The 25,949-nt window shown below is 54.0% G+C and overlaps 2 protein-coding genes across 5 annotated transcripts in view; both read left to right on the plus strand.

The window, feature by feature from the left end:
• LOC138352350 (adenylyl cyclase-associated protein 1-like) overlaps positions 1 to 25,949 on the plus strand; it is a 299,780-nt gene that overhangs the window by 51,768 nt on the left and 222,063 nt on the right. The gene's annotated exons all lie outside the window — the stretch shown is intronic.
• On the plus strand, positions 9,109 to 11,838 carry LOC123767205 (proline-rich protein 36). The gene is made up of 2 exons (XM_069304903.1): positions 9,109 to 10,324; positions 10,565 to 11,838. Exons 1-2 carry the CDS (start codon positions 9,109 to 9,111, stop codon positions 11,836 to 11,838), a joined length of 2,490 nt encoding a protein of 829 aa, XP_069161004.1.

Consider the following 25,949-nt stretch of genomic DNA (forward strand, 5'->3'; position numbering starts at 1 on the left):
CTGCATCTCCCCCTTCCCTGCCACCAACCGTCATGCCATCATCTCCCTCCCTGCCACCAACCGTCATGCCATCATCTCCCTCCCTGCCCACCTCCCCGTAATTGTAAACAAAAGGTTGCCCCCAAAACAAAAATCTGTCACCTGAACGCATTTGAAATTCAATTTCTGAAATAGAGTGAGATGTGTCAACACGCTGGACTCTGCAGGTTGGGTTGCTGACAGCCACTGTTGAAGGGGTCTGTGGGCCGATCTTTTCCTCCAGGTTATCTTGAGATGATTTCGGGGCTTTAGTGTCCCCGCGGCCCAGTCCTCGACCAGGCCTCCACCCCCAGGAAGCAGCCTGTGACAGCTGACCAACACCCAGGTATCTATTTTACTGCTAGGTAACAGGGGCATAGGGTGAAAGAAACTCTGCCCATTGTTTCTCGCCGGCGCCTGGGATCGAACCCAGGACCACAGGATCACAAGTCCAGTGTGCTGTCCGCTCGGCCGACAGGCTCACATCCACTGTTGACTGACTTTGTGAAAGGGGTCTGTGGGCCGATCCTTTCCCCCCACACTTGATGGGCGGCATTTGGTCCAACTCTACACCCCCCCCCCCCTCCACCGGTTCCCTTCCCGCAGCAGTAATCACCGCATTGTTCACTTGGAGGTTACAGACAATAGTGTGGGCTGATCTTATCTGTATGGTGGTGGTAACAGGACACGTCAGCGCTGCCACCACGTGTCCTCCAGCAGGGGTGTTGCTCAGCCACCACGTGTCCTCCAGCAGGGGTGTTGCTCAGCCACCACGTGTCCTCCAGCCACCACGTGTCCTCCAGCCACCACGTGTCCACCAGCAGGGGTGTTGCTCAGCCACCACGTGTCCTCCAGCAGGGGTGTTGCTCAGCCACCACGTGTCCTCCAGCAGGGGTGTTGCTCAGCCACCACGTGTCCTCCAGCAGGGGTGTTGCTCAGCCACCACGTGTCCTCCAGCAGGGGTGTTGCTCAGCCACCACGTGTCCTCCAGCAGGGGTGTTGCTCAGCCACCACGTGTCCTCCAGCCACCACGTGTCCTCCAGCCACCACGTGTCCTCCAGCCACCACGTGTCCTCCAGCCACCACGTGTCCTCCAGCAGGGGTGTTGCTCAGCCACCACGTGTCCTCCAGCAGGGGTGTTGCTCAGCTACCACGTGTCCTCCAGCAGGGGTGTTGCTCAGCCACCACGTGTCCTCCAGCAGGTGTGTTGCTCAGCCACCACGTGTCCTCCAGCAGGGGTGTTGCTCAGCCACCACGTGTCCTCCAGCAGGGGTGTTGCTCAGCCAATCATTACACAGGCGTGGTGGATAGGGAGTATTGCACAGGCGTGGTGGATAGGGAGTATTGCACAGGCGTGGTGGATAGGGAGTACTGCACAGGCGTAGTGGATAGGGAGTACTGCACAGGCGTGGTGGATAGGGAGTACTGCACAGGCGTAGTGGATAGGGAGTACTGCACAGGCGTGGTGGATAGGGAGTACTGCACAGGCGTAGTGGATAGGGAGTACTGCACAGGCATGGTGGATAGGGAGTACTGCACAGGCGTAGTGGATAGGGAGTACTGCACAGGCGTGGTGGATAGGGAGTACTGCACAGGTGTGGTGGATAGGGAGTACTGCACAGGCGTGGTGGATAGGGAGTACTGCACAGGCGTGGTGGATAGGGAGTACTGCACAGGCGTGGTGGATAGGGAGTACTGCACAGGCGTGGTGGATAGGGAGTACTGCACAGGCGTGGTGGATAGGGAGTCGGACTCGAGATTTTATTTGCTTGTACTTCAACAACTATTACAACGTACATTTGCGTGTGTCCGTATTTATATTTCCGTGTTGTGTGTGTTGTGGTGGTCGTGGCGTGTCCGTACAGTGTTCGTAGTAACATCTTTAGTGATAGGAAATGTGTATGTTTATCTCTCAATGTTCGGTAATATGTTTATTGTTTGTGATGTGTGTCTATGTATGTATTAACACCATGTACTGAACGGGGTGAGAATAGCTTGAGCTACCTCATCCCTTTGTGTGTATTTTACCTCAGTAAACTTATTTCAATTACCATTGACCTGTAGATGGGTTTTAAATCTTCTACTTTCAAAATACAGTGACGTGAATTGTAATTTCCTGTAGCCAAGGAGGAGACCGAGCTGCAGCTGCCGCTGTCAGTCACAGTGTGATGGGGGGGGGGTTATATTGGTGATTGTGGTGCTGACGCTGCCCCCGCCCCCGCCCCCTGGTGCTGACGCCCCCCCCCCGCCCCCTGGTGCTGACGCCCCCCCCCCGCCCCCTGGTGCTGACGCCCCCCCCGCCCCCTGGTGCTGACGCCCCCCCCCCGCCCCCTGGTGCTGACGCCCCCCCCGCCCCGCCCCCTGGTGCTGACGCCCCCGCCCCCTGGTGCTGACGCCCCCGCTCCTGGTGCTGACGCCCCCGCCCCCTGGTGCTGACGCCCCCGCCCCCTGGTGCTGACGCTCCCCGCCCCCTGGTGCTGACGCCCCCGCCCCTGGTGCTGACGCCCCCGCCCCCTGGTGCTGACGCCCCCCCCCCGCCCCCTGGTGCTGACGCCCCCCCCCCCGCCCCCTGGTGCTGACGCCCCCCCCCCCGCCCCCTGGTGCTGACGCCCCCCCCCGCCCCCTGGTGCTGACGCCCCCCCCCGCCCCCTGGTGCTGACGCCCCCCCCGCCCCCTGGTGCTGACGCCCCCGCCCCTGGTGCTGACGCCCCCCGCCCCCTTGTGCTGACGCCCCCGCCCCCTGGTGCTGACGCCCCCGCCCCCTGGTGCTGACGCCCCCGCCCCCTGGTGCTGACGCCCCCGCTCCTGGTGCTGACGCCCCCCGCCCCCTGGTGCTGACGCCCCCGCTCCTGGTGCTGACGCCCCCGCCCCCTGGTGCTGACGCCCCCGCCCCCTGGTGCTGACGCCCCCGCCCCCTGGTGCTGACGCCCCCCGCCCCCTGGTGCTGACGCCCCCGCCCCTGGTGCTGACGCCCCCGCCCCTGGTGCTGACGCCCCCGCCCCTTGGTGCTGACGCCCCCTGCCCCCCGCCCCTGGTGCTGACGCCTCCTGCCCCCCGCCCCTGGTGCTGACGCCCCCCGCCCCCTGGTGCTGACGCCTCCTGCCCCCCTCCCCTGGTGCTAACGCCCCCGCCCCCTGGTGCTGACGCCCCCGACCCCTGGTGCTGACGCCCCCGCCCCCTGGTGCTGACGCCCCCGCCCCTGGTGCTGACGTCCCCGCCCCTGGTGCTGACGCCCCCGCCCCCTGGTGCTGACGCCCCCGCCCCTGGTGCTGACGCCCCCCGCCCCCTGGTGCTGACGCCCCCAACCCTGGTGCTGACGCCCCCGCCCCCTGGTGCTGACGCCCCCGCCCCTGGTGCTGACGCCCCCAACGCTGGTGCTGACACCCCCGCCCCCTGGTGCTGACGCCCACGCCCCCTGGTGCTGACGCCCCCAACCCTGGTGCTGACGCCCCCGCCCCCTGGTGCTGACGCCCCCGCCCCTGGTGCTGACGCCCCCAACCCTGGTGCTGACACCCCCGCCCCCTGGTGCTGACGCCCCCGCCCCCTGGTGCTGACGCCCACGCCCCCTGGTGCTGACGCCCCCGCCCCCAGGTGCTGACGCCCCCGCCCCCTGGTGCTGACGCCCCCGCCCCCTGGTGCTGACGCCCCCGCCCCCTGGTGCTGACGCCCCCGCCCCCTGGTGCTGACGCCCCCGCCCCCTGGTGCTGACGCCCCCGCCCCCTGGTGCTGACGCCCCCGCCCCCTGGTGCTGACGCCCCCGCTCCCTGGTGCTGACGCCCCCGCCCCCTGGTGCTGACGCCCCCGCCCCCTGGTGCTGACGCCCCCGCCCCCTGGTGCTGACGCCTCCTGCCCCCCGCCCCTGGTGCTGACGCCTCCTGCCCCCCGCCCCCTGGTGCTGACGCCTCCTGCCCCCCGCCCCCTGGTGCTGACGCCTCCTGCCCCCGCCCCTGGTGCTGACGCCCGCCGTTGCAACCCGTTCTCGCACTTGCTTATAGTCAATATTGGCATATTTAATAAGAATGTGACATACTAATTGATTGCGAATATTTTAGTTTACCTTGAAAAGCTTCATAGAAAACACCGACCTCACCTAACCTTGTTAGTATGTTAAGATAAACATCTTATTGCTTCGTAATTACAATTATTACTTAACCTATCAACGGTATAGGTTAAGTAATAATTGTAAATAAGATGCTTATCTTTACATACTAAGAAGGTAAGATGAGGTTGGTGTTTTCTATGAAGCTTTTCAAGGTAAACTAAAGTACTAATTGGTTGTGAATATGTCACATATGCACTTATTAAGTAAGCCAATATTGACTGTAAGCAACCCCCTGGTGGTGACGCCCGCCCCTGGTGCTGACGCCATGGGTCTGCTTTCTGGACAAATGGTGTCACGCTCTACTTTTTCTTCCTTCTTGTCCCCCCCCCCCCCTCCTCCTCTTCCTGTCTGCTGGTTTTCAGTGTGGTAATTGATGTGTGTTGATGACTGGCCGCGCGTGACCCAGCCCCGCTTGCTATGGGTGGTGGTGGTGGTGTTGGTGGATTGTGTGTGTGTTATCTTGTGTAATAGGTCCCTCGGGAGCCCTGTGGCCGCCCTCTGGCAAGGCTTATCATACTCTGTGTTTACCTACCCGCCACTTGTTGTCTCAGTGACTGTGGGGCGGGAGGGACACACACTCACTATGTGAGTGTTGACAATTATGTGCAGTACGTCAGTATGTGACGTACTCACATAATTCTCCTGGTCGGCATTGGGCTCCATCATATGTACTCGTCTAGCTGTGCTTGCGTGGGTTGAGCTGCGGCTCTTTGGTCCCGCCTCTCAACTGTCAAGCAACTGGATCTTATTTATATTTGAAACTATGTATGGACTCTCCACTGCTTCAGCTGTTGATATATTCCATGTGTCCACTACTGAAACTGACCACATTCTTCCTAAGGAGGTGGAGGCTGGTTTAAGTGCAGTACACGTTTTTCATCACTCATTACCAATTAACTTAAGAATCTGTTATTCCATACATGTTTTTACAGCGATGCGAGGTTCAATTTCTGTAGCCTTTCCTCGCAACTTAAACCTCTCAGCTCTGGGACTAGTCTGGTGGCATACTTCTGAACTTTCTCCAACATTGTTTTGTGTTCATATATTTGTCTCGCAGGATCGAGGTGTTAGCTCTTGAACCCCGCCTTTCCATTCTTCGGTTGGGTTTTTTTTTTTTTTGGGGGGGGGGGGGGAAGTGAGGTTTGAGAATTTACTTCGTTTACGACCCCCCCCAAGAGTCGAATTACTGTTATGTTGGGGTGCAGGGGTGGGGATGTTATGTTGGGGTGCAGGGGTGGGGGTGTTATGTTGGGGTGCAGGGGTGGGGGTGTTATGTTGGGGTGCAGGGGTGGGGATGTTATGTTGGGGTGCAGGGGTGGGGGTGTTATGTTGGGGTGCAGGGGTGGGGGTGTTATGTTGGGGTGCAGGGGTGGGGGTGTTATGTTGGGGTGCAGGGGAGGGCTGTTATGTTGGGGTGCAGGGGTGGGGCTGTTATGTTGGGGTTCAGGGGTGGGCTGTTATGTTGGGGTGCAGGGGTGGGCTGTTATGTTGGGGTGCAGAGGTGGGCTGTTATGTTGGGGTACAGAGGTGGGCTGTTATGTTGGGGTGCAGGGGTGGGGCTGTTATGTTGGGGTGCAGGGGTGGGCTGTTATGTTGGGGTGCAGGGGTGGGCTGTTATGTTGGGGTGCAGGGGTGGGCTGTTATGTTGGGGTGCAGGGGTGGGCTGTTATATTGGGGTGCAGGGGTGGGGCTGTTATGTTGGGGTGCAGGGGTGGTCTGTTATGTTGGGGTGCAGGGGTGGGGCTGTTATGTTGGGGTGCAGGGGTGGTCTGTTATGTTGGGGTGCAGGGGTGGGCTGTTATGTTGGGGTGCAGGGGTGGGCTGTTATGTTGGGGTGCAGGGGTGGTCTGTTATGTTGGGGTGCAGGGGTGGGGCTGTTATGTTGGGGTGCAGGGGTGGGGCTGTTATGTTGGGGTGCAGGGGTGGGCTGTTATGTTGGGGTGCAGGGGTGGGCTGTTATGTTGGGGTGCAGGGGTGGGGCTGTTATGTTGGGGTGCAGGGGTGGTCTGTTATGTTGGGGTGCAGGGGTGGGGCTGTTTTGTTGGGGTGCAGGGGTGGGCTGTTATGTTGGGGTGCAGGGGTGGGGGTGTTATGTTGGGGTGCAGGGGTGGGCTGTTATATTGGGGTGCAGGGGTGGGGGTGTTATGTTGGGGTGCAGGGGTGGGGGTGTTATGTTGGGGTGCAGGGGTGGGCTGTTATGTTGGGGTGCAGGGGTGGGCTGTTATGTTGGGGTGCAGGGTTGGGCTGTTATGTTGGGGTGCAGGGGTGGGGGTGTTATGTTGGGGTGCAGGGGTGGGCTGTTATGTTGGGGTGCAGGGGTGGGGGTGTTATGTTGGGGTGCAGGGGTGGGGGTGTTATGTTGGGGTGCAGGGGTGGGGGTGTTATGTTGGGGTGCAGGGGTGGGGATGTTATGTTGGGGTGCAGGGGTGGGGATGTTATGTTGGGGTGCAGGGGTGGGGATGTTATGTTGGGGTGCAGGGGTGGGCTGTTATGTTGGGGTGCAGGGGTGGGGATGTTATGTTGGGGTGCAGGGGTGGGGATGTTATGTTGGGGTGCAGGGGTGGGGATGTTATGTTGGGGTGCAGGGGTGGGCTGTTATGTTGGGGTGCAGGGGTGGGGATGTTATGTTGGGGTGCAGGGGTGGGCTGTTATGTTGGGGTGCAGGGGTGGGGATGTTATGTTGGGGTGCAGGGGTGGGGATGTTATGTTGGGGTGCAGGGGTGGGGATGTTATGTTGGGGTGCAGGGGTGGGCTGTTATGTTGGGGTGCAGGGGTGGGCTGTTATGTTGGGGTGCAGGGGCGGGGATGTTATGTTGGGGTGCAGGGGTGGGGATGTTATGTTGGGGTGCAGGGGTGGGGATGTTATGTTGGGGTGCAGGGGTGGGCTGTTATGTTGGGGTACAGGGGTGGGGATGTTATGTTGGGGTGCAGGGGTGGGCTGTTACGTTGGGGTGCAGGGGTGGGGATGTTATGTTGGGGTGCAGGGGTGGGGATGTTATGTTGGGGTGCAGGGGTGGGGATGTTATGTTGGGGTGCAGGGGTGGGCTGTTATGTTGGGGTGCAGGGGTGGGGATGTTATGTTGGGGTGCAGGGGTGGGCTGTTATGTTGGGGTGCAGGGGTGGGGATGTTATGTTGGGGTGCAGGGGTGGGGATGTTATGTTGGGGTGCAGGGGTGGGGATTTTATGTTGGGGTGCAGGGGTGGGGATGTTATGTTGGGGTGCAGGGGTGGGCTGTTATGTTGGGGTGCAGGGGTGGGGATGTTATGTTGGGGTGCAGGGGTGGGGATGTTATGTTGGGGTGCAGGGGTGGGGCTGTTATGTTGGGGTGCAGGGGTGGGCTGTTATGTTGGGGTGCAGGGGTGGGGGTGTTGGGGTGCAGGGGTGGTCTGTTATGTTGGGGTGCAGGGGTGGTCTGTTATGTTGGGGTGCAGGGGTGGGGGCGTATGTTGGGGTGCAGGGGTGGGCTGTTATGTTGGGGTGCAGGGGTGGGGCTGTTATGTTGGGGTGCAGGGGTGGGCTGTTATGTTGGGGTGCAGGAGTGGGGCTGTTATGTTGGGGTGCAGGAGTGGGGCTGTTATGTTGGGGTGCAGGGGTGGGCTGTTATGTTGGGGTACAGGGGTGGGGGTGTTATGTTGGGGTGCAGGGGTGGGGGTGTTGGGGTGCAGGGGTGGGCTGTTATGTTGGGGTGCAGGGGTGGGGGTGTTATGTTGGGGTGCAGGGGTGGGGGTGTTGGGGTGCAGGGGTGGGGCTGTTATGTTGGAGTGCAGGGGTGGGGGTGTTGGGGTGCAGGGGTGGGGGTGTTGGGGTGCAGGGGTGGGTTGTTATGTTGGGGTGCAGGGATGGGCTGTTATGTTGGGGTGCAGGGGTGGGGGTGTAGTGATGGGTGCAAGTGTGCAGGGGAGAGCTTGGAGGGAGTGTTAGGGTGGAGGGGGAGGGTTGGTGGTGCAGGTGTGGGTTGCAGTGACCGGGGGGGGAGGGGGAGGGGGATCAATGGTGGGCTGTTAGTTGATTGCCTATCTTGTTTACCTGAATTTATTTGATGTATTTCTTATGTATGTGATTTTAGATTTTGTTAAGCCTTATGGAACCGAGTTTAACTGCCTCTGTACTTGTTAGCTACGTTTGGAAGGTGGTTCCTTGAGCAAAGGAAGTTGATAGAGTTGAAGGAATAGTGGTTGAGGGAATGTGTGCATGTGGTGGTGGTCAGTTGTTGTAGTGTGTGGTGAGGTGTTGACGGGTGTGAGGGAGGCATGTGAGGGCAGCCCAGGCCACTGACCCTCCTCTTGACCCTCACTACTCTCCTCTCCTCTACTGGTGGTGGCGGTGGCGTGATGTGAGCACCTTGCTGGAGGGAGGACGACTCCATGTGGTGCGTCTCTCCCGCTGTGCCCACCCTCCTCCTCCTCCCCCCTTCCAATACCTATCCCCCCTCCCCCCGCACCAGTCCCCCCCCCTCCATACCCCAAGCCTCCCCGCCAGCCATCGGCCAATCCCGGCTGTTGTAGTCTTAGGTGTTTGTCAACTATTATACGCGTTTCCTGTTGTGTTGAGGGAGCCAGAGGAGTACATTGTGGTGTAGGGCGGGTGTGTGGGTGGGTGTGGGTGTTGTGGTGTGTGTGGTCTAGGGCAAGGAGGTGTGGTATGGGTGTGTGCGGTGTAGTGGTGTGGCAACAGCGCAGGGCGCGGGGGGTGTGGTGGTGCCTGATGCCCAGTGCCACAGCCGCCGGGGTCCCGTGCCCATCTCTCGCTGCCCTCTCCGCCCAGCCTTCTGCTGCCCTCGCCAGTGTTGTGGTGTCGAGCGCGGCGCCTCGCCCTCACCTCCACTCTTAACTCGTGTGACACGGTACTGACACGGCCGCCACCATGGCACGGAGGCCATGGTGAGCCGCCGGCCCTCCACCACCACCACCACTACCACCACAGTTGAGCGGCACTGGTGACGTGTGCACGCCAGCCCTCCACGCCACACACCCCACGCCACACAACCATGCCTTGTAGCTGCTTCGGCAAGAAAGACAAGAAATGCGGCGTGGCGGCCGAGGAAAAATACCGTCCAAGGGACTCGAACTCTCGCGAGCGGGAACCGCCATCGGTGGCGGCCCCTTCCCAGGCCCCGCCACCCGCCGCCACCCTGCCGCCGCAGCCGCCTCTCACGCCCACCGCGGGCGGAGACGCGCGCCTGCGGCCAGAGGACGACCCGGATAAAGCCAATCGTCGGAGAGATGTTGTGGCTTCCTTCTACAGCGACCAGTGCGAGTTGATAGGTTTTAAGGCGACAGGTTCGAGGCCTCCTTCAACACACGTGGGCAGCACCGTGGACGGCCCCGCTGCCACCTCGTCCCCGGCCGCGTCCTCGCCAGGCTCAACACGCTCGGCCGCCTCTTGCCGGGCCGAGCTGGCCGAGAAACGTCGAGAATTCTTCAAGCAGCTGACGTTGGAGGACGACAACTCGTCGTGTGGGGGCGGTTCTCGGCCCATCTCGCGGCTGACAGACCCGGGTTGCCACACCACCCCCCGCCACTCCCACTACCAGGACCCCCACCTCCACCACTCCCTCCCACACCCTCCAAAACCCACAGCCAGAGCCCTCAAGTATTCCCTGCCTCTCACGCCCTCTCCTCCAGCGTCGGAGGAAACTCAACCATTACTGCAACCAACCAACCAAGAAGACGATGAGGAGATCACCGGCAGCCGCGAGGCTCCGCAGGTGCCTGCAGGAGCCTCTGAGCCTCCGGGGCAAGGCTGGGGGGTAGTGGAGGCGCCTGCCTGTGTAGTCGAGCCGCCCCAGGACATTCCCCAGCAGACACACAGACCAGGTTCATCAAGTTCCACGTCTGCAGACCAATCTTCGTCAGAAGTTGCCAGGGAGCCTCTGCTGCAGCTGTCTGCTGAGACTCTGGGCGAGGATAGTGTGTGGCAGAGTCCAGAGCAGCGGGACGGAGAACCTCCAACTGGAGGTCGCTCACAGGAACTCATTCGTGTGTCTTCGCCAACTGATCTTTCGCAGTTGCTTGCAGATGTTTCTCATCCGGTGATGGTGGACATACCCACTGATGATAAGTCACAAGTGCTTGTAAGTGTCTCTACCACAGTGGTCGAAGATTCTTCCACTTCAGATAGATCACTAGTTGATGTAAGTGTGCCTAGTTCAGTGGTAATTTTGAATAGTTCAGAAGCTGTTATAAGTGAGCATCTGGCAGAGGGTGAGGCAGACACAGTGAACATTGCACCAGCAGACACGGTGAACACTGCAGCAGCAGCAGACACAGTGAACACTGCAGCAGCAGAAGACAAAGTGAACACTGCAGCAGCAGAAGACAAAGTGAACACTGCAGCAGCAGCAGACACAGTGAACACTGCAGCAGCAGCAGACACAGTGAACACTGCAGCAGCAGCAGACACAGTGAACACTGCAGCAGCAGCAGACACAGTGAACACTGCAGCAGCAGCAGACACAGTGAACACTGCAGCAGCAGCAGGCACAGTGAACACTGCAGCAGCAGCAGGCACAGTGAACACAGCAGCAGAAGACACAGTGAACACTGCAGCAGCAGAAGACACAGTGAACACTGCAGCAGCAGCAGACACAGTGAACACTGCAGCAGCAGAAGACACAGTGAACCCTGCAGCAGCAGCAGACACAGTGAACACTGCAGCAGCAGCAGGCACAGTGAACACTGCAGCAGAAGCAGGAGAACAGTCTCAGCTGTGCGTGGAGGAGCTGCACTACGTTCACCAAACTTCGGTCCAGTCTGACGACGAGCGTGTCGCAGAAGGTTCGTGTATCCTTATAGATGACGCCTTCCCAGCACAGCCTCAAGAAGCAGCAGGAGCAGGAGGAGGAGGTAACAACCACACCTCCCCGTCACCACCACCACACCTGCAGCGCCACAACAGGCTGGCTGTTGAGGACGAACTTTCCCAGGGCAGCCACATCTCGACCACACCCCAAGAGCTCCCGCCCGCGTCTACAGATGAGGGCTATGATGAGGTGTCTCGCCAGACTGCACTCCACTCTGATTTTCTCGACACTTCACAGCACGACACAGAGGTGATGGTGGCAGACGCAGTAGTACGTCCAGAATTAGAGGAGGTTGTACTGAACAATCACCAAGAACCGGTACACCAGGCCTTGTCATTCACTGTTGACCCCTATTTCCTGACCTCTGCCGAAGAACCGGAAGAACTGCAGATAGATCACATGTTGCATCAGTCAGGGTCTCAGCTTGAAGAGAAACACCTGCCTAAACAACGCCCCCAGCTCCCGGAGGTCTCTCTACAACACCACAGTCAAGCCAAATCCACGGTGGAAATTGTGGAGTGTATTCCCAAGGTGCCGCCGCCACTAGAGTCAACATTACCATTAGGGGCGGCCTCGTCCCACTTGAACACCATCGAAGCTCCTTTGACAGCGACGACTCCGCAGGGCGAGGTGGAGCCTCTGCCACCCGCCCCACCCACTCCACCTTTCGAAGACGAACCTTTACCACCTCCGCCACCCACCCCACCCCTGTTAGATGAACCCCTGCCGCCCGCACCGCCCACTCCACCCATCTCATCGGAACCTCGACTGCCACCAGCTACATGCGGCACCACTCACTTGTCGTCGTCGGTGCTGGAAGACGACGGGCTTGGCTCCGAGATCGACGACGCCCTCAGCTCCCTCGAGTGTCTGAGCGAAGAAGGTAATAGGAACGAGCGAGCAGCAGCTTCATAGTGGTGGGGGAGGGGAAGCCGTGTGTGGTCTTGTGCCTCTCCCTGCGGGTGTGTCCTGCCCCGCCACCACCACCACAACTACCACAACCACCACCACCACCACCAACTACCACAACCACACTACCCATGCCAGTCTGTTTGAATATGTTGTGTGGTGGCCAGTGTGGGTGAGTGGGCCCGCGCCTGCAGGCAGCCTCACTGGTGTCCACGTGTAACCGTTCTACTGGCAAAATAAACTTATTTAGCTAGTCCCGTGTTTTGTTGTCCCCAGCCACTGTATAGTGTAGTGTACTGCCGCAGTGTGGCGCCCCGCGCGGCACTCCTGGGGTCGTCGCTTGAGGCTAGGAAGGTGGTGGTGGGCCAGGTGCCCGAGTAGCTCCCTTCACTAAGGTAACGCTTGCTAGTGGTGCTCTTGCCACGCATTTTGCTAACGTACTTCCTCAGTTCATAACTTAATTACTTGAGCAGCTCGCCGCCGCCACCTTCCCGCTCATCACTGCCATAATATTGTGCCTTTGGAGCTAGTAAACTAATAACTAGCGTTAATATAAATTAACTAATGGAGAGCTTTAACGCTTGAGACTAATTCGTAGCAGTAGGAGAGGACCTCCGTGGGAGCACCGCCTGGCGTGACCAAACACTGGTCGTGGTTCAATGAGCCGGGTGTGGCAGTAGAAGGTACAGTATGGGGATGTTACTTGATAGTGTGACAACACGCGGGACAAAACATGGCTCAACACAAACTGTGGACGGAGCACATTGTCTACTTTACTGGCCGCCACGAAATTATCTGTATATCCAACACTTATCTACCGGAAATTGTTCTCCATCAATATCTAAACTCTTTACACCATCTCCCTCTCTACAACATCCTCCCCCCCCCCCCCCCACACAACACCCCATTTCTCCCAATACTGTATTTCCATCAGTGCAAAATACCATGTTTTCATACATTGGAAAATCTAACATTATTACCTTGTAAAGTTGAGGTCAATTACAAGTGAGGTTGATACAACATGGACGGGAGAGTCACAAGGTGTCCTTCACTGGGGAGTGTTGGCCAGCATCGTCTGGGGTCCGCCGGGGTCCGCCGGGGTCCGCCGGGGTCCGTCAGGGGTCCGCCGGGGTCCGCCTGGGGTCCGTCAGGGGTCAAGGTCTCCACAAACCTCACAGATAATCAAAGTTATATACATCGTCTTGATGTCTAGCATTATTATTATTAACTGTGGTGTTCTTATGTGGTGTGTCCTCTAGGGCTACCACTGGCTGGCTCCTCTAGGGCTACCACTGGCTGGCTGGCTGGCTGGCTGGCTCCTCTAGGCTACCACTGGCTGGCTGGCTGGCTGGCTGGCTCCTCTAGGCTACCACTGGCTGGCTGGCTGGCTGGCTCCTCTAGGCTACCACTGGCTGGCTGGCTGGCTGGCTCCTCTAGGCTACCACTGGCTGGCTGGGTCCTCTAGGCTACCACTGGCTGGGTCCTCTAGGGCTACCACTGGCTGGCTGGCTGGCTCCTCTAGGCTACCACTGGCTGGCTGGGTCCTCTAGGCTACCACTGGCTGGGTCCTCTAGGGCTACCACTGGCTGGCTGGCTGGCTCCTCTAGGCTACCACTGGCTGGCTGGGTCCTCTAGGCTACCACTGGCTGGCTGGCTGGCTGGCTGGCTCCTCTAGCCTAGCTGGGTCGAGACCTCACTAGCACACCGTTATAGGCCTAAGGATGGTCCTTGTTCAGTCTGCATTTGTTCAACTTTGATTTTTTGTCTATTTGTAAAAAAAAATAGTATTATTGATTGCTGTATTTACAACAACAATGTATGTGTGCCACAGTGGACGACTGTGTCCCACAGTGGACGACTGTGTCCCACAGTGGACGACTGTGTACCACAGTGGACGACTGTGTCCCACAGTGGACGACTGTGTACCACAGTGGACGACTGTGTCCCACAGTGGACGACTGTGTCCCACAGTGGACGACTGTGTCCCACAGTGGACGACTGTGTCCCACAGTGGACGACTGTGTACCACAGTGGACGACTGTGTCCCACAGTGGACGACTGTGTACCACAGTGAAGAACAGTGGGCGACTGTGGACTTTAGTGGACCTAATGTCCAATATTCTCCATGAATATCGACAGTGTTTATGGTGGAACCTATTAACGTGGGAGTCTGGTGGTGGTTGTAGTCACTTAACGTGGGAGTCTGGTGGTGGTGTAGTCACTTAACGTGGGAGTCTGGTGGTGGTGTAGTCACTTAACGTGGGAGTCTGGTGGTGGTTGTAGTCACTTAACGTGGGAGTCTGGTGGTGGTGTAGTCACTTAACGTGGGAGTCTGGTGGTGGTGTAGTCACTTAACGTGGGAGTCTGGTGGTGGTGTAGTCACTTAACGTGGGAGTCTGGTGGTGGTTGTAGTCACTTAACGTGGGAGTCTGGTGGTGGTGTAGTCACTTAACGTGGGAGTCTGGTGGTGGTGTAGTCACTTAACGTGGGAGTCTGGTGGTGGTTGTAGTCACTTAACGTGGGAGTCTGGTGGTGGTGTAGTCACTTAACGTGGGAGTCTGGTGGTGGTGTAGTCACTTAACGTGGGAGTCTGGTGGTGGTGTAGTCACTTAACGTGGGAGTCTGGTGGTGGTGTAGTCACTTAACGTGGGAGTCTGGTGGTGGTGTAGTCACTTAACGTGGGAGTCTGGTGGTGGTTGTAGTCACTTAACGTGGGAGTCTGGTGGTGGTGTAGTCACTTAACGTGGGAGTCTGGTGGTGGTGTAGTCACTTAACGTGGGAGTCTGGTGGTGGTGTAGTCACTTAACGTGGGAGTCTGGTGGTGGTTGTAGTCACTTAACGTGGGAGTCTGGTGGTGGTGTAGTCACTTAACGTGGGAGTCTGGGGAGTTGTTATAATCATAGCACTTAACGTGGGAGTATTCTTTTATATTAAAGAGGATGGAGAGACACAGACGAAGAGGAAAGTTTAGAAGTAGGAAATACTTTTTTTTATACTTATAAATAAATAAATTATAAATATAAATATAAATATAAAATATAAAAGTATATAAATATATACTTTTATAAATACTTAGTTGTATTTTTCTACCACAGACGTGGCCACACATTTATAATGCTAACCAGCATGTATACATTTTCTTCTGTCCTCCAAGGACAGGGTGAGAGATGTGTTGAACATATAGTTCAAGGGTTTATTGAACAATCAACCACCGAGGGTAATTCGGTGGTTTTAAAATGCTAAGCTAACCTACATACGTAAATACATAGATACACAGATTTACGTATGCCCTACATGAAGTGTTTGATGTGTCTTTTACATAGTGGGAAATACAGTGAGAGGTATGAAAGCAGGCGGGCTGTCCGCCTTGCTGACACCATGTGTGGGTGTTGGCAGCTAAGCTAAGCTGGCTCCCTCTTGTCAGGGAGCTGTGAGTGTGTGAGAGGTTCTTCACATGTGTTTCACCATATGTGGATGTCTATAGATGAATACTGTGTAGCATTCATATATACACATTCCAATAGTTCCACACATGTTTTGTTCAAGGCTATTTATTATATTATTGTTTATTTACATACTTTTTTAACCATTTATTTTGGGGAGGGATTTCTGGTCAGTATATCATCTGGGAATTATGTATTGTGGGGCGGGGTTTTCATCTAGAGAATCGAGGCTCTTGGGCCACCAGCTGTGGGAGCGGGGCGTCTCATCTTGGAACAATCTTTCTAACATTGGGTCCTCTAACTTTTCGATGGTGTTCCACACCCTGATTGCTTGGTGCTGCAGTCTGATGTTTAGTGGCTGTGTGTTCAGGAGTTCGTGGAGCTCCTGGATTGTCTGATCATATGGTGGACGGTGTTTTGTTGCTCTCCTTAGCGCCTTATTTTGCACTGCTTGCAGTTTCTGCATGTTAGTTTTCTTTATGGTGTGTAGTGTGTGACGATAATCTCCTTCAAGAGATTGAGCCTGCTCTTCCCTCCAAAATTACGTCTTCACAATTATATAAAAAGACTATGGAAGAAATGTCCAACAACGCCAACAACACCAGCACCAGCAAGGGTGAGCAGAAACGTATGCAGCCCGCCACCTGTTCGGACCCAAATCACCAAACTACCCGTTGATCGCTACGGCTCCGCTGATTGGTCGCCGGTCTGGCTGCACCTGCACTCGCCCCCCAATACTACCCGATGTCTGGGGTCGCCCCAACATCAGTCTTCAGAATGTTCCGTGCTTTCGTAGCCAGCACTCCTCCCAGCTAGACGTTAGCGTGTACTGAGAGAGGTGGTGGCTTTAAGCCAATATTCCAGCACCTCCCACTTAACTGTTGTATTGCACTTCTTGTTATTTTGACTTAACGTAACTTTTCATTGTGTCATTTAAGTATTCTTATTATTTTGATTCATTGATTTTATTATACATATTTGTTTGTGCATTATTTTCATGTTTTGATTTATTTAACGTAATTAAAATTTCATTGTTAAAGTTTACTTGTGTTTTGTGTGTCTTCTCCTTACCTTACCACAGACGAAGTTCCAGTTTTTCTATTTTTTTTTTTATAACTATGTGACGAGGCCATACCCCTAGCCTTAAACAGCCGAACACCAACGCGTTACCGTCACAAGTTATATGGGGGCCCTGTCCTAGGAGCTTCACTCAGGTACTGGTGCCAAGTGGTAATTTATGGTAAGCGTATTTAACTTTGTTAACGTAGCTTTACTATTTTTCATTCAATTTCATTTTTTATAAGGTGCGGTGTATTGTGCATTACGAGAGTAACATATAGTGAAGGTGAGACAACTTTGGATTACGTGGTGACTGTAGGCCTCAGTCATACTCTTAATTGGTCATCTCTCCCTCCTTGTTATTACTCGTATTTACCATCTATGTCCCTTGAATATTTCTCATTCTGACAGATCATCATATTGGTACCCTGGTACTGTGGTCTGCCCCGGGTCAAGAGTACCCAATCTTCTGCAATCTGACTGTAGGAGGATAAAGAGGGCCATAGTTCCTCTAGCTCGAACTTTAGTTGCTGAATTGGGACCTCAGCAGCAGTTCTCGTCACCAGTTGACACCTCGCACCCCTACACGTCAGTCAGAGATGATGATACATACAACGGTAGGGAATTAGCTTATTTTTTCAGAGCACAAAAGTTCGCTGATTCTGTAAGTATCATATTAAATTCAGTAGGAAAAACTTGCTTTATGTCCTATAGAGACTCGGCAAGGTATGCCTACATCCTTGGACTACCAATTTTACTTTTGAAGCATTTGACTGTTTCATTTGTTTTCGAAACTCTGTTTCATTTGTTAGTAGGATTTTCTTGCCCTTATTCTCTTACATGAGTACCGGGTACAAGATTTCCTGCGCCCTTGATTTCATTTAATCATTTAATATCTTTCACTTAACGTTAATTGTTAAAGATCACACAGGATAGGTACCAGTTGCCACGTTGTCCTGTTTCTGACATTTCATTATTGAACATTCGTGTACCTTTATTTGCTAATTTCACCATGTTTCGTCTCCAAACTTTCCGTGCAAATCCAGCAGGTGAAATAGGGACTTTAAGTCGTGCCAAGAGGACTGAACTACAAACTCTTGCACATGAGTATCAACTAGAAGTTCCCTACCAAGCCAACAAAAATGACCTACACAACCTGTTGCTGGATTACTATTTAGAGCAAGGTAAGATAGACTCTGAAACTCATGAAACTTACTATATTGCAGATAAAACTGATTTGGCAACGCTGAAACTTAAACTAGAGCTGGCTAAGATTGAACGTGAGCAGCAAAGGGAAGCCCTCGAACAACAAGAACGAGCAGCTGCCATACGAAGGGAAGAACACGAACGCGAAGCCGCTTTGAGGAGAGACGAACAAGAACGAGAAATCACCCTCAGAGAACGTGAAGCTGCTTTGAGGAGAGAAGAACACGAACGTGAGGTCGCATTACTCCGTGAACGTGAACGAGTACAGCTTGAAACCAAACAACTGCGAGTTGGAAATACAACGCGAACATGACAAGCAACAAGCGACTCTGGCTCTAGAGTGTCGTCAACGCGAAATCGCCTTGGAAACTTCACACTTCACTCAACGCCAGCAAGCTACTGCCAATCTTCCCGTCAGTTTTAATATATCACATGCAAGTAAGTTAATGCCATCCTTTGTAGAAGCAGAAGTTGATGTGTTCTTTACCACCTTTGAAACCCTTGCTAATCAACTCAGTTGGCCTGTCGACCAATGGGCCACACTTCTCAGAGTCCATCTTACAGGTAGAGCTGCAGTCACACTCAGTACTTTGGCGTCTGAGAATGACTACTACACTCTGAAACAAGCAGTGTTAGACGCCTACCTACTTTCCACCGAAAGTTATAGAAGGAAATTCCGTGACCACCTGAAGGCAAGTACCACTACCTTCCTCGAGTTTGCTAACACGAAACGGAGGTATTTCATGAAATGGCTGGAAGCAGCACATGTCTCTACTTTTACAGAACTCGTGAACCTGATGCTTGTTGAAGAATTCTTGAGACGTGTGCCGCCTCCTGTCCGCCTCTACTTAGCAGATAAAGAAGAAACCGACTACCTGAAGTGTGCTAAGTCGGCTGACACTTACAGCCTCATCCACCGGCTGACACCTGAACCATCCTCCAGTAAGAAGTCGTGGTACAGTTACGAGAAGGTGAGCCCCGATCAAGCTGGTTCACAACTGTACTGCAAGTATTGTAGACTCTATGGACATACCATAGACAAGTGTGGTAAGTCTCAATACAAGGGAACCACTGACCAACAACGACCCAAACCAACTCCTCCTAAGTCCCGGTAAGCCTGTGATGAATGTTGGTGTTGATGTTAATGATCTTTCTCTTTTCAGTAACCACCTGTATACTGGAACTGTCTCTGCCAACGGTTCAAATCCGGAGGGACGTTTCAAATTGAAGATCTTGAGGGACACAGCGGCTCTACAATCGATCATCTTGAAGTCGGCTGTGCCCAACATAGTCTACACCGGGGAAACGGTCTTCATCACTGACCTCACTGCTACTACTCCATACCCTCTCGCCAGAGTCCACCTGGATTGTCCCTACGTGAACGGGGAAGTCCAAGTCGCCGTCAGGGAAAAGCCTTTTCCCATGCCTGGAGTGCAACTTCTCCTAGGCAACGACTTGGCAGAAGACCTGCAACCAACCAACCTGATCGTCATGGACAAACCCCAGGTGTGTAACTCTGTGCCAAGTAACCCTATTCTTGAGTATGTTCCAGCAGAGGTTCAAGAGAGTGAAGTTTCTCCTCCGGTTCTCGTGACCACCCGTGCACAAGCCGCACGTCCACAGCCAGCTGACTCTACTGCTACCGCTGTCCCTCAAGACCCTCAGAAACTACCCCCGCATCTGACCAAGTTGGAGTTCCGTAAGTTGCAGAGGGAAGATCTTACTTTAACACCATTGTTTTTCCAGGCTGAGACTCAACCCGACAGTATTCCTGGGTTCTTCCTAGAGAACGACTTGCTCTACCGCAGATATAGACCCAGTAAACTGAAGGAGGAGGACGATTGGGCCAACACCGAACAACTTGTGATTCCCACCAGCCTGCGGCCCACTATTCTACACCTGGCCCATGGAGCATTCTCCCACTACGGCTTCAACAAGACTTACCATGGGATTCGTCAAGACTACTACTGGCCAGGTATGGTAAATAACGTCAAACAGTACGTAAAACAGTGTCATACATGTCAGATGGCAGGCAAACCGAACGTCTCCATTCCCAGAGCACCACTGATTCCCATACAGGTGCCTGCGGAACCTTTCCACAGACTCATAATAGACTGTGTCGGTCCTTTACCTCGGACCAGTTCAGGTAACGCCTACATCCTAACCATCCTGTGTCCTACCACCAGATTTCCCATAGCAGTTCCAGTGAAGAACATCACGGCTGCTACGGTTATCAAACATCTATTGAAGATCTTCACTCAATACGGATTTCCCAGGGAGATTCAAAGTGACTGTGGCACCAACTTCACCAGTGATCTCTTCAAAAGGACACTGGAGGAGTTCAACATCAAACAGGTATTGTCCAGCCCCTATCATCCTGCTTCACAGGGTTCTCTTGAACGTAGTCATCAGACCATCAAAGCACTCTTGAAAAAGTTTTGTAGTGAAACCTCAAAGGATTGGGATAAGCAGATTGACCTAATAATGTGTATTTTCAGAAGTCTCCCCAATGAGTCCCTAGGAGTATCTCCTTATGAGATGCTCTACGGCCGTAAGTGCCGTACTCCCCTTAAGGCTTTCAAAGACTCTCTCAGAGATGCCACCTTCAGTGAGCATCAGAATGTGCCCCAGTTTCTTCAAAACCTTCAGCACATTCTAGAGAGAGTCCACCGCTTTGCCCATGATAATCTATTGAAAGCCCAGGTGAGAATGAAGACTCATTACGACCAGACCAGCAAAGTAAGAAAATTCAAGCCGGGAGACTTCGTCCTTGCTTATTTCCCTATCCCAGGTTCACCTTTACAAAACAGATTTTCAGGACCCTACTGCGTCAAAGAGTGCAGGAATAATAATAATTATGTGATAGAGACTCCTGATAGGCGGCGGAAGACCCAGCTGTGCCACGTCAACCTCCTGAAGCAATATAATGGTACTCCTCCCACTGTCTTGATTAACTATTCCACATTCACAGAACCCTACATCCACAGTGAGACCATCCCGGCTTCTTCTCCCGAAAGCACTGACAAGGAGTCGGCGCTTTCTAATTCCAAAATCCTTAATGATCTTCCCAAATGCTTTCAGGATAATACTCGTGCTCCTATGCCCTCTTCTAATTCCACTCTCACCTCGTCAGATAAGCCCTACATCCTCCATGTCGACGCCAATGGTACCGACGATGGTGGTGTCGTGATGCAGCAACGAGGCGAGAAGAATACACCTGTCAGCGACTACTGCTACAAGGAACGACGGAACAATTGGCAAGGAGCTACTCTTCCTCATCCTGAAGCTTCAGCACTTCACTCCACACCTGAAAAATGCTCGGTCCACCATCAATACGGACCACACCACCCTACACCTCCTGCAGCACGCCCACTTCTCATCTCAACGTCTTCTACTATGGGCTTGCTACCTGCAGAAATTCAACCTGGAGACACGCTATACCAAGAGTCTGACAACATCTTAGCCCATGATCTCTCCAGAGTTTATGAAGTAGAAGCAACTCCATCCATTACTCCACCACATAACGACGTACTTCTTCCAGAACCGCAGGCTTCGGGGGAGAGTTGTGACGATAATCTCCTTCAAGAGATTGAGCCTGCTCTTCCCTCCAAAATTACGTCTTCACAATTATATAAAAAGACTATGGAAGAAATGTCCAACAACGCCAACAACACCAGCACCAGCAAGGGTGAGCAGAAACGTATGCAGCCCGCCACCTGTTCGGACCCAAATCACCAAACTACCCGTTGATCGCTACGGCTCCGCTGATTGGTCGCCGGTCTGGCTGCACCTGCACTCGCCCCCCAATACTACCCGATGTCTGGGGTCGCCCCAACATCAGTCTTCAGAATGTTCCGTGCTTTCGTAGCCAGCACTCCTCCCAGCTAGACGTTAGCGTGTACTGAGAGAGGTGGTGGCTTTAAGCCAATATTCCAGCACCTCCCACTAAACTTTTGTTGCACTTCTTGTTATTTTGACTTAACGTAACTTTTCATTGTGTCATTTAAGTATTCTTATTATTTTGATTCATTGATTTTATTATAAGAATTTGTTTGTGCATTATTTTCATGTTTTGATTTATTTAACGTAATTAAAATTTCATTGTTAAAGTTTACTTGTGTTTTGTGTGTCTTCTCCTTACCTTACCACAGACGAAGTTCCAGTTTTTCTATTTTTTTTTTTATAACTATGTGACGAGGCCATACCCCTAGCCTTAAACAGCCGAACACCAACGCGTTACCGTCACAAGTGGTACTGGGGGATATTCTAGATGCGGCCGAACTAGAGCCTTATATAGGTGGATCTGATTGTTAGTACTGAGGCTTCGGAATCTTCTCAGTTTTCCTAAGGCTGATTTGGCTTTGTTTAGTCGGTCCCTTACATGAATTTGTATCCCTGTTCTATTTATCATAAGTCCCAGTATTCTGCCTACCTCCGCATATTGGATCGGGCGGCTGTCAAGGATAATGGGATCTGGATTTCTTTTTGCAATGTGTATTATCTGGAACTTTTGTTAATTCTAATTTTCCATTGCTTCTCAAAGTTGTTTTTGAGTTCAATTGCTGCCTTGGTCTTGTCGGCTAGTAGCGGCTTTGATGGGCCCGGTTGTTTTGAGTTCAATTGCTGCCTTGGTCTTGTCGGCTAGTAGCGGCTTTGATGGGACCGGTTGGCATATTATTTGTGTGACATCATCAGCGTATGTGATGTATTCTTCATGCTGGGGTTGGGGCAGGTCAGCTGTATATATGTTGAATGGAGTGGGGGAGAGGCAGCTGCCTTGTGGTACTCCGCTTTTCAGTTCTATTACGTCACCCAAGTAGCTGCCGATATTAAGCCTAGCAGTTCTGTTGTCTATAACGCTATTGTGTGTGGGAGTCTGGTGGTGGTTATATATGGCTCTTAACGTGGGAGTCTGGTAGTGTTTATATGGCCCTTAACGTGGGAGTCTGGTGGTGGTTATATATGGCCCTTAACGTGGGAGTCTTGTAGTGTTTATATGGCCCTTAACGTGGGAGTCTGGTGGTGGTTATATATGGCCCTTAACCGTGGGAGTCTGGTGGTGGTTATATATGGCCCTTAACGTGGGAGTCTGGTGGTGGTTATATATGGCCCTTAATGTGGGAGTCTGGGGGTGGTTATATATGGCCCTTAATGTGGGAGTCTGGGGGTGGTTATATATGGCCCTTAATGTGGGAGTCTGGGAGTGGTTATATATGGCCCTTAATGTGGGAGTCTGGGAGTGGTTATATATGGCCCTTAATGTGGGAGTCTGGTGGTGGTTATATATGGCCCTTAATGTGGGAGTCTGGGGGTGGTTATATATGGCCCTTAATGTGGGAGTCTGGTGGTGGTTATATATGGCCCTTAATGTGGGAGTCTGGTGGTGGTTATATATGGCCCTTAATGTGGGAGTCTGGGGGTGGTTATATATGGCCCTTAATGTGGGAGTCGGGGTGGTTATATATGGCCCTTAATGTGGGAGTCTGGGGGTGGTTATATATGGCCCTTAAGGTGGGAGTCTGGGGGTGGTTATATATGGCCCTTAACGTGGGAGTCTTGTGTTTATATATGGCCCTTAATGTTTAAATTACACAATTGTGTAACCAGGTTGAGAAGAATGTTGGTTGCTTAGGTAAAGGAACTGTGGGAGTCAGTTGCTGAACCCCCACACTGTACCTCTGTGACCCCCCCCCCCCCACCACCCCCCACGGGATGGGTATGGGGTGCATAATAACTGAACTAAACCTTAGGAAGAGGACGGGTAGGGACAGGAAGGCCATGGATGGGAAGCGGGAGGGGAACCATAGCCTCACACAAGTGTGTGTGTGGGGGGGGGAGTTGGAGCCTGCTCTGAAATGTTGGTGGGATGAGGAGGGGGAGGGGGGTGCTGCCAAGGTCATACCCTCTCCCTGTCCCTCCCTACCCCCCTACCCCATCGACCACGCCCAGCTCCGTGCCCGCCCCTCACCTATCCCCTCACCGTCCCTACCTCCCCTCTCACCTTCTCGCTCTACCCCTGCTGAGTCTGCCTCATTTTACACATCTTAACCCCCCCCCCCATACATCTTGGGGAGGGAGGGAGGAATGGGGCTGCCTTAACCATTGCAACCCCCCCCCCCCCATCCCGGCTCATAACACTCCCTCCTTAATCCCGTTTCTATTATTCTTTCTATACTCCCTCTTATACTATCTTCACATGGCCCTTCTCTCTTCAGTTACTGTAACCTGCCCTACCTGCTTGCTGGATACCTGCTTGCTGGATACCTGGCTGCTGGATACCTGCTTCCTGGATACCTGCTTCCTGGATACCTGCTTGCTGGATACCTGCTTGCTGGATACCTGCTTGCTGGATACCTGCTTGCTGGATACCTGCTTGCTGGATACCTGCTTGCTGGATACCTGCTTGCTGGATACCTGCTTCCTGGATACCTGCTTGCTGGATACCTGATTGATGGGGTTCTGGGAGCTCTTCTACTCCCCAAGTCCGGCCCGAGACCAGGCTTGACTTGTGAGAGTTTGGTCCACCAGGCTGTTGCTTGGAGCGGCCCGCAGGCCCACATATACCTGGTTGATGGGGTTCTGGGAGTTCTTCTACTCCCCAAGTCCGGCCCGAGACCAGGCTTGACTTGTGAGAGTTTGGTCCACCAGGCTGTTGTTTAGAGCGGCCCGCAGGCCCACATACCCACCACAGCCCGGCCCGAGGCCAGGCTTGACTTGTGAGAGTTTGGTCCACCAGGCTGTTGCTTGGAGCGGCCCGCAGGCCCACATACCCACCACAGCCCGATTGGTACGGAACTTCTCTTAGAAAACAGTCCAGTTTTCTCTTGAAGATGTCCACGGTTGTTCCGGCAATATTTCTTATGCTCGCTGGGAGAACGTTGAACAACCGCGGACCTCTGATGTTTATACAGTGTTCTCTGTGCCTATGGCACCTCTGCTCTTCACTTCCCTATAAAAGTGCGCTCTCTCCCCCCTCCCCCCTCCCCCCTCTCCCCTCCCCCCTCTCCCCTCCCCCTCCCCCCTCCCCCCTCTCCCCTCCCCCCTCTCCCCTCCCCCCCTCTCCCCTCCCCCCCTCTCCCCTCCCCCCCTCTCCCCTCCCCCCCTCTCCCCCTCTCCCCTCCCCCCTCTCCCCTCCCCCCTCTCCCCTCCCCCCTCTCCCCTCCCCCCTCTCCCCCCTTCCCCCCCTCTCCCCCCTTCCCCCCCTCTCCCCCCTCTCCCCCCTCTCCCCCCTCTCCCCCCTCTCCCCCCTCCCCCTCCTCTCCCCCCTCCCCGCCTCTCCCCCCTCCCCCCCCTCTCCCCCCTCCCCCCTCTCCCCCCTCCCCCCCTCTCCCCCCTCCCCCCCTCTCCCCCCCTCCCCCCCTCTCCCTCCTCCCCCTCTCCCCCTCTCCCCCTCTCCCCCCTCCCCCCCCTCTCCCCCCTCCCCCAGTACTCATGTTGTATACATAGTTGGTGTTCCCGGGATGAGCTCGGGCTCTCAGGTCAAGGGTCTCGACCCCTAAGTGATCCATGTATTGACTGTTGAGCGTATTGCTCTCTCATACATGGAGTACATTTACTGCTACGGTTGGCCTCCACTACCACGCATGTTCCAGCTCTCTCTCTCTCTCTCTCTCTCTCTCTCTCTCTCTCTCTCTCTCTCTCTCTCTCTCTCTCTCTCTATACTCTACTTTGAGAGAGAGAGCTCTCTCTCTCTTTGTGTACTATCCATGTTAAATAGTCTGTCCCTTGTCTGCCCAGTGTGTTTCCCTAGAGTATTTTGTAGTTGGTAATCATGTCTTCCGTGTTTCTTCTCTCTCGCAATGATTAACTCATTTAACCTTTCCTCTTAACTTGTACCTTTCATCTCTGAGACTAGTCTGGTGGCATATTTCTGAACTTTGTTCGGCATAATTTGTGTTTAACGAAATATTAACTCTTCGCTAGTGCTGTATATTTAAAAAAATGGTCTGAAGTAATTGGTATGCAAGGTCAGTAACGACTTCCTGTTCAGACTACTAAAGTCAGTTCTTACGTTGGCCAACTTTGCATATTCAGCTGAAGATACTCGTTTGATGTGGACTTGTGGTGATATATTGAGTGTAATATCCCCGATTGTATGGAGCGCTCTGTCTGTCCCGAGGAGGACATTGAAATAAGTTTATTGAGGTAAAATACACACAAAGGGATGAGGTAGCTCAATCTATTCTCACCCCGTTATCTCAACGAGGAGTTCCTCCAAGTGTGGGACTGTGTCCGGCCTCCTCCTTGTCCTCCTAGTCCCAAGACGTTACTCTTGCATGAGTTAAATACTGGAGACTACTAGCTGGACCATCATTTTATGCAGGTCAGAGTGTAGCTCTCTGCAGTCCTCCATCGTATTCAGCCCCAGCAAACATGAAGAAGACCTTGCTCGTGTGGCATGTTGTTGAG

The sequence above is a fragment of the Procambarus clarkii genome, chromosome 53, assembly GCF_040958095.1.
Source record: "Procambarus clarkii isolate CNS0578487 chromosome 53, FALCON_Pclarkii_2.0, whole genome shotgun sequence".
In the NCBI taxonomy this organism is placed as follows: domain Eukaryota; kingdom Metazoa; phylum Arthropoda; class Malacostraca; order Decapoda; family Cambaridae; genus Procambarus; species Procambarus clarkii.

What these genes read in the sequence shown, in the direction of transcription:
- LOC123767205 (XM_069304903.1), top strand. Translation starts at nt 9,109, where the DNA reads ATGCCTTGTAGCTGCTTCGGCAAGAAAGACAAGAAATGCGGCGTGGCG. An exon ending in AAGTGAGCATCTGGCAGAGG is followed by an intron (nt 10,325 to 10,564) that starts GTGAGGCAGACA and finishes TGAACACTGCAG; the next exon opens with CAGCAGCAGACACAGTGAAC.